We start from the raw sequence: 7998 nt of genomic DNA, 5'->3' as shown, positions 1-7998 counted from the left end.
CGGGCTGACTTTGACTTGCTACAGGCAGGGGAGCGGTGCTCTCCAACCCTGGCTGCTTGATGTCGAGAACATCAGTCTCTGAACCTGTAGTGTGAGAGATCGGCCTTGCCATGGGGCAGTGCAGTCATCTATCTCCGAGTTTGTGAAAAGATACTGGCCTTCCAAAATGAAAACTCACTGCCCTCGAGCCGATGCTGGCTCCAGAGACCCTGCGGGTAGATGGGGTGGGCCTGCGCCTGTGGGCTTCGAGCCTGCTGACCTTGCCGTGAGCAGTCCGGTGCACAAGTTGCAACCTTGCTTTCTGTACACACCAATGGATTAGCACTCCCTGAGCCGCGCTGATTCCTCTTAAAAGAATGCTTCCTTGAGCATTCACAGGGAAAAGAGCTCGCTGCTGCTTGTTAGCGCAGCGGCACCTACTACAGTGCCCAGTGGCGTTGTACAGTGACGTTTGGCACCGACTCTCTGGATAGGCAGTTCCTTTCCCCGTGCCCGCTCCCCGGAAGAACAGCTTTATGTGGGCTGAAAGCTGGCAGAGACAGGACCTAAGCTAGCACCCTGAGCTCAGGAACAGCCAAATGGACTCCGTTTCCCAGCAGCCTTGCAGTTCCGTGCCTAAAAGGCCTGCTGGGACATGTATTTGCCACTAAACCTCAAGTATGCTACTGGGTTTTTTAAAGTACCCTATCTACTTATTAAATTTCCAAGACACCCCAACCACCACAGTTAAAATGCAGTCACCCAGCTTTGCATGAACAACTCCATTTGGTTCTTAACTGCCTTCAACCCCCTGCTAGCAGCTAGCCACCCTTCCCCTCCCCTACCCCCATCCCATCCCTGCCCTCCTGACAGACCTTGACTCTCTCGAGATGTCTCTGGACTCTGCCTGCCTAATTAGCAAGAAATGTGAATTATCCTGTTAGACCTGCAGCAGTGGTGCCCCCCCCGCCCCCCTCTGGCTTCCAGCTTTGGGAGAACGTAACTGCTTGCAGAGCCCTCCCCTTCAGCCAGTCCACTCCTTGGAACTATACAAACCCTGGACTCTGTGTCCTGGGTCGAGAGTGTTTTCAGGGTGGTAGTACCCCCTTGACGCAGCTGTTTAAATACAGGCTTTAATTATTAATAACATGGTGTGGCTGATCGTGCCCGGGTCCACAATCAGAGAAAGTCTTCACACTTTACAGGTCTTAAACTCGTCTACAGCATTTTGTGCCAAAGCTCACCATCTTCAAAAACAATTTCCGTAAGAAAACCCATCAGCTAAAAAAGCCTACCCAGGATGCCAGGAGGCCTCTGTAGGCACTTGCCCAAGCCCTGGGCAGGGCTGAGCAGCAGCGGGGCCAAGGCAGGAGGCACAGCACTGATGCCCCTCAGTACACCATGGCAGCTGAAGCTGGATGGGTGAGCAGAGCTGTTGGGCCCTGCACTCAGCCAGGGTCAGTGCTGGAAGAGGGGTGCTCACCAGGCTTGTGCTTGTGCATCTTGGGGGCTTGCTTTGTTCTCTCCCGCATCTTGTCCATCACCACACCTGGCCCTACCATGCCAGGAGGCATACCACGGGCGGGTGGTGGGTAGGGTCCCCAGGGTTGGCATCCTGGATACCTTGGTTGAAGGACAGGATGAGGAGGTCCATCTGGGGGGAGAGCTGGATTCCCCTGGGGAACTCTTGGGGGAGTCGGAGAGGGGCTTGGTGGAAAGGCAGAATTAGTGGTGGGTGGACAGGGTTGGGACTTGCAGGGTACATGATGTTGGGGGATATGACTTTGGCTTCACTTGCCCGTGGTTGGCATTCCACATGTTCAAGCCCCCCCCCCCCGCCCGCCCCAAGTCTTCACCCCAGTGTCTGGGCTGGATTCATCCTTCTGTCCAGTCTCCCAGGTATGGCACTTGTACGTAAGACAGAGTTAAAACTACTCAGCTCACCAGCTTTCAAAAGACGGATCTGTCTGACATAAAGTCTGTGTGCTACATGCACGCGAGCTCTAAGCTGCTCAGAAGAAAGAATCACAATTGCTTATAAGAAGGTTTCTTTTCTTTACGTTGCCGACATTTACGAAGTGCCTTCTGTATCGGGCATGTAGTAAACGCTTCCCTCATACATACCTCTCCATCGTCCTGCCTGCCTTTGAGGTTGGGGCGGGTGGGGTGCTGTCACCGCAGGGGGAAGAAGTGGGGCTGGAAGGAGCTCACAGGTAGGACAGGGGAAGCCAGCTATTGAACCAGGTCTCCCACCACGGAGGTGGAGCCGGTTGACTTTACAGCACCTATCTCACTGGGTGCCCTGAGTCCATTCCGATGCATGAGATGGAGTAGACGTACCCCACAGGGTTTTCTGGGCAGTGGTCCTTGCAGAAGCAGGTGGTCTGGCCTGCTGCGGAGCCGCTGGGCAGGTTTGGACTTAAGCTCACCTTTTGACTCGCAAAAGAGCGCTTAGCCATTGTACCACTAAGGGTCCTTATGAGGCCGACAGATCGAGGAACAGCGTCAGGCATGTGACCCACAACACCGAAGACTGATGACTGAGAATCGTGACCCACTTTAATTGGTATATTTATACATGTGCATTTGTATATGCATAAAGTGCAGGTAAACCCGTAACAGACTCAAAGAGCCCCCACAGTGGCTAGTTCGTCACATGCAGAGGTCTCGGACCTCCCTTCTCAGAACACGCGTGTGCATTCCCTCCGTGTGTCGCCACAGGCTTCGCTGTGGCCCAGGAGGTGGAAGTCCGGGACAGGCCCTGCCTGCAGTGCACCGCACAGCTGGAATTCAGCCGTCCTGCGTCTCGCTAAAGAAGGACATTAAGACATAGAAGAAGGTGGTGGGTTTTTTCTCTATAAAGGATGCAAAGTTGAAATGAGATCTTCTTGGGAATTCTACGCTTTGTAGGCTAGTCAACCTGAGCTGGAAAAAAAAAAAATCAGAACATTCTCCCTGGCAACTTCTGGACCAGTTCACATCATGATTAGCAGCGATGAGCTGGTACATGTTTATCAACTAACTTTCCCAAATCCTGTTGCTATCAAATCAAATCCCGACTCATGGGACCCTAGGTGACAGAGTGGAATTACCCCAGAAGGTTTCCCAGGCTGAAATCTCGATGTCTGCAGTCTACTACATCTTCCTGCGGCCCGGCGGCTGGTGGGTTTGAACTGCCGGCTTTTCAGGGAACAGCCGAGCACTTACGAACCACTAGGGCTCCAGGGGGAGGAGAGAAAAACCAAGACCTGTAGCTTTGGCCAATGTCTGGTGTAACGATTCCACCATGGCAGGTTTCAAGCTGCCGAAGTAGCGCACCGTCATACGGCATTTCCACCATTCAGATAGGACAGACAGACCCTCAAACTACGTCCCGCGGGCCACATGCGGCCCTCTGAGGACATTTATCTGGCCCGCTGGGTGTTTTAGCCCTGTTTGTATTTTTACTTCAAAATAAGGAATGTGCAGTGTGCATAGGAATTTGTTCAGTTTTTTAAAAAACTATAGTCTGGCCCTCCCACGGGTCTGAGGGACAGTGAACTGGCCGCTGTTGAAAAAGCTTGAGGACCCCAGCTCAAGAGCATCCAGATGCAGGTAATCACATCATTAGGAAGCGGTGGGTGAGCTTTGAGTACACTCGCCTTTGTAACACCACTTATCCACAAGGGGGCTTCAAAATCTGTCAAATTCCATTCTCTTTTTACTCCTTTATCCCCATGACCTTTCTGAAGCCCCCTCCGGAGAGAGGCGCCTGAAGTTTAACCTTTAACCAATGGCCCTGTTTCACGGCCGGCTCTCAGGAGCAGGTCCGAGGTAGCAGCAGCGTACCTGGGCAGCAGCGTTCAAAGAGAGCAAGGGGCACGGTTTCCTTTGGAAGTTTTCGTTTTGGAGGCTCGGGAATGAGACTCGAGGGTCTTGAGACAGGGAACCGGTAAAAAGCACAAACGCCCCTTGAGTGTTCCTGGGAGGAAGAGTGTGGGTTTATTGTGAAGGCTGTGAACGTCTATCTACGCAGAGCAATGATCTAGTGAGCGTGACAGTGTTCACCTAGTTCTTCCAAATTCAACACGGTGAGATGGGGGCAAGCCCAGGGCACTGTCCCGGGCGGAGCAGCAGGCAGGGTGCAGTGCATGGCTGCCGCCTTCCTTCCCAGGACAGGTAGTGTCCTGAGAGTCTGAGCCAGGCCAGAGGAAGGCGCTTAACTCACAGGGTAAACTAATGATTTGCCTGAGGGTGGTGGTGAGGGGAAGGGGTGGTGGTGTGTGTGTGTGTGGTGTGTGTGGTGTGTGTGGTGTGTGTGTGTGTGTGTGTGTGTGTGTGTGTGTGTGTGTGTCCCAGACCCCAGGGCCCAATCGCTTCTCTTCTACTCGGGCATTCCTGGAGAGGTGCTGAACAAAGAAGGCTGAGAGATGGCTTCCACCTCCGCCCCTGGTTTCCTAGCCCCTGTGGTCTGGGTTGAGGCTCAGGGGCAGCAGGTCTTCATGTGTCTCCCTCCCCGAGCTTGACCTCTCTCTGGTAGCACTGGGGGCTCTCCATCTGGAGTGGTTTGTCTTGGGTGGGAGCTGAGAGAGAGAGAGAGAGAGGAGACAGCATGTTCAGAGGTAAGAGCCACTTAGACTTCTGGTTTCTGGGCCATTCTGTGACCCTGTAGGGAGCCCCGTGAAATAAACATTTCCTTGCTTTTTGCTTGAAACACCATGTGTGGTGTGCTGGGACCCACAGCATTCCTCCCCCGCCAGCCCCAGACCTGCCAGTTCTGATCCAAGTATTGGGGGAGGCCATTGGGCGAGACAATGCCCAGCTTGGGAAATCACATTTCTTTTGTCTTTCATGAGTCAGGGCCCCGTGTGCTGCTCTTGGGTGACTTCCAGTGGGTTCTGGCTCATTGAGAGCCCAGGTGACAGAGGGAAACTCCCCCATTCGGGTTTCTGGGCTGTCCTCTGGGTAGGTTTGAACTGCCAACTTATCAGTCCGCAGCCGAGGCCCCATTGTGCTAGCAGGCAGAGCTTCTTCAGGTGACTAATTAGCTGTCCAGTCCATGTTTACCGAGTGTGTGCCCTTCCCAGAGGTGCTGAGTCCTGGTTAGATTCTCCACCCCCGCTGCCATCATGAGCATGCAGGTGGAGGGGATGGCCTTTGACCCCCCAGTTTCCCTCTCGACCTTGAAACTGAGTGGTGGGAGGGTTGGTATGCCTGCAGTCGAACCACAGCCCCCAGGATGCCTGCTCCGAGCATGCGGCCTCTTACAGAGAGGACGAGAGTGAGGGTTTGGTCTGGGCTGGCCATGGGAGACAGGCCTCTGGACAGAGGGCAGGCTGGGCTCGGATTATGGAAAACCGCTTTGGGACTCCCCCTGCCTGGGTCCCCAGGGGAGAGACTATTCTTAGAAGGTGTTCCTGCCCTGAAGGAGCTTTCTTTTGGCCAATTGTCCATAAGGGACTTCTTTCTGAAAAGGAGATCTGGACGAGGGTCAAAATCCTGAACTGCAGAGAGCAGGCCAGTTGGGCCACTGGGCTGAGTTCCAGGCAGACCAGCTCTGCCTCTCAGCACCGAGCAGGCTGCACAGTAAGTGCTGGCCTGATTCGGTGACCTGGTGGGTGCAGGAAGCCAAGGTCACCATTATGCCCTTCTCTCGTTGGAGAGGCGGTGAGTCAGCCTGCCCCGCTCCTACCTACCTGGAGAGCCCAGAGCAGTAGCGGTCGGGGCAGGAAGAGGGGGAAAGGAAACGGTGGGAAAATAAACATTTCCTTGCATTTTACTTGGAACAAAGCACCATGTGTGGTGGGCTGGGACCCATAAATGCCCCCCCACCCCCGCATTTTCCTGTTCTTGTGCTTTTTCCTCACCTGATGGGAGTCCAGGGTGCATCCTGTGGAAAAGCAGGAGCAAGATGTAGAAGGCAAAAGCCAAGCAGCCAAAGATGGCGCCGCAGACCAGGAAACTGTAGCTGCCCTGAGCCTGGAAGACCTGCCGAGGGGGGCACAGAGACAGCGCTGGACCTCCCCTGCACTCCGCATGGTGGGGTGCTTTTCGGGCAAGTGGAGGCCTGGCACCAATAGCATCGTGGGGAGGAGGGCAGTCTTGGCCCCGATCCATGATCAGAGCTCCAGGTCAGCTGGGACCTAGTCGCTTCCCTATGGCCCTTTCCTGCTCAGGGTTCTGGAATCCTATGAAATGCCCATGGCATCGTTGGAACGCTAACCATACTGGGTGTTTCTGCCCTCATCCAAGGAGCCTGGTGGCACAGAGGGTTGCCGGCTGGCAGGCAGCCCCATGGGAGGAAGAGGAGACCACCTGCTCCCATGATGATATAGCAGTCCCGCTCTGGCCTGTGGGGGCGCTGTGGGTTGGACTCGATAGACAGTCCACAAAGCCTAACCAAGCCTGTGTGGGTGAGTGGGGGGGCGGGGGGCGGGGTGTACCTGCATGCACCCCTACACCCATTACAAGTTTTGATTGTGGGAGACTGAGCGTGGCCATCACCCCACACGAGCAGTTAGCCACAATTTCATCGGGCCCCCCACTTCCTCTCTGACTACATGACGTTGATGCAAAGCCCAGACATCACATGGCTTCAAGGCAGAGGGCATGATAAGAGAGCAAGTTTTTGTACCCATCTGGAGGTGGGGGGTGGAGGTGGGGTGGGGGCGCTGCTCCGGGCGGGGAGGCCTTTTACCCCCATGGAGAGAGAGTGCAGTCTCAGACACTCATAGGGGCAGTGCTGCCCTGTCGACTCGCTGGCAGGGGCAGGGGCTGAATAAAGGAGACACAGGTGTGCTGGGGAGGACGAGGGAGAGATGCACCTTGGTCACGGCGGGGATTGGGCAGGAAAGCCGGACCCATGCAGGTCTGAGAAGGGACAAGAACCCGTGCTGCGGCTCAAATGCTTCTCGGGGGTAAGAACCAAGGAGCACCCCCAGACCCCTCTGGGCCCATGCCTAGGTAGGCTGTCAATGGACCGCCCGCCCTCACTTCTCTTGGTCTTACACTGAAGAGGTCACAGGAACCACGGGCACAGTGGGCCCTGCTTACCAGGTGGGAGCCCCTCTCGCCTGCTCTGCAGCTTGCTCCCCTTGCCTCCCCCCAGATTCCCCCAACCCCCTGAGGTTCCCACGTACCGAACCAACCAGAAGCTGGAGCACCATCTCGCCGACTCCTGCCCCTGTCACCAGCACCGTGGTCGCACAGCCTGCCCAAAGAGAAGGGGGTGGGCACGTGGAGGGGACGGACGCACATCGGCAGTCCTGACCCAGGCTGCTGCCAGGAACCCTCTGGATGCCCACCTGCCAGGTGGCTGCCCCAGGGGACTACTCTGGATTTCTCCAACCTTGCCAGGGCCAGCCCTTCACTTGTGGGCCAGAGACGCTGTCCCAGCTGGTTTGCCACTGACGGGCCACAAGCCTCCAATGGGCCTGGCCACAGGGCTCATAGAAACCAGGCTTCTGAGTTGGGCTTGGGTTCCAGCCTCAGTTTACTGGGCTGTGGCAGCACCCCTTGCAGGGAGGCAGGAAGGCGCGGCTATCACGTGTGAGCTGCTCATTAGCCATGTTCGGGTGCCCAGTGCCTGCCCAAAGCCAGACCAGCCTGCTGCTCGCACCCTGCGCTGCTGCCCGCTGCATGGGGGACACTTTACAGTGCCCCCTGCCTCCCCCACCTGCTCACCGGCTATCCTCGAGTCGGTGTGCGGGCCTTCTACTTCCTGACCCAGCAAACTCACTGCCACGGTCACTCCCTCCCCAGCAGCCCTCCTCCTCCTCTGTCAGTCAGACCCTCCCCTTCTTAGGGCCTCTTCTCGGATGCGTGTGTATGGAGGGTGGGTTTGCAAGAGCCCTAGTGGTACCATGGGGTAAGCTTCGGGCTGCCTAGTCAGCGGTTCGAATCGCCCAGCTCCCCTGGGAGTGAAGATGAGCCTGTCAGTGTTGATCGTCCAGGAAGCTGCTCTCCCCTGCCCTTCAGGGTGGCCGTATGTTTGAACAGATTCGGTGGCGGCGGCTTTGGTTTGGTTTCTGGCTGGCTGGC

General features: G+C 56.1%; 1 protein-coding gene across 1 annotated transcript in view; it reads right to left on the bottom strand.

The window, feature by feature from the left end:
• Nucleotides 1-4458: 4458 nt before the first annotated feature.
• Nucleotides 4459-7998, bottom strand: part of SLC60A1 (solute carrier family 60 member 1) — a 45605-nt gene continuing 42065 nt past the window's right edge. Inside the window, exons 8-10 of the mRNA XM_075542256.1 lie at nt 7098-7168; nt 5826-5946; nt 4459-4541 (exon numbers count right to left, since the gene is read on the bottom strand). Of these exons, the coding sequence (XP_075398371.1) occupies nt 4459-4541; nt 5826-5946; nt 7098-7168 (275 nt within the window). The remainder of the gene's footprint in view (nt 4542-5825; nt 5947-7097; nt 7169-7998) is intronic.

The sequence above is a fragment of the Tenrec ecaudatus genome, chromosome 1 (assembly GCF_050624435.1).
Source record: "Tenrec ecaudatus isolate mTenEca1 chromosome 1, mTenEca1.hap1, whole genome shotgun sequence".
NCBI classification, from domain to species: domain Eukaryota; kingdom Metazoa; phylum Chordata; class Mammalia; order Afrosoricida; family Tenrecidae; genus Tenrec; species Tenrec ecaudatus.
This window is presented reverse-complemented; position numbering and strand designations above follow the sequence as displayed.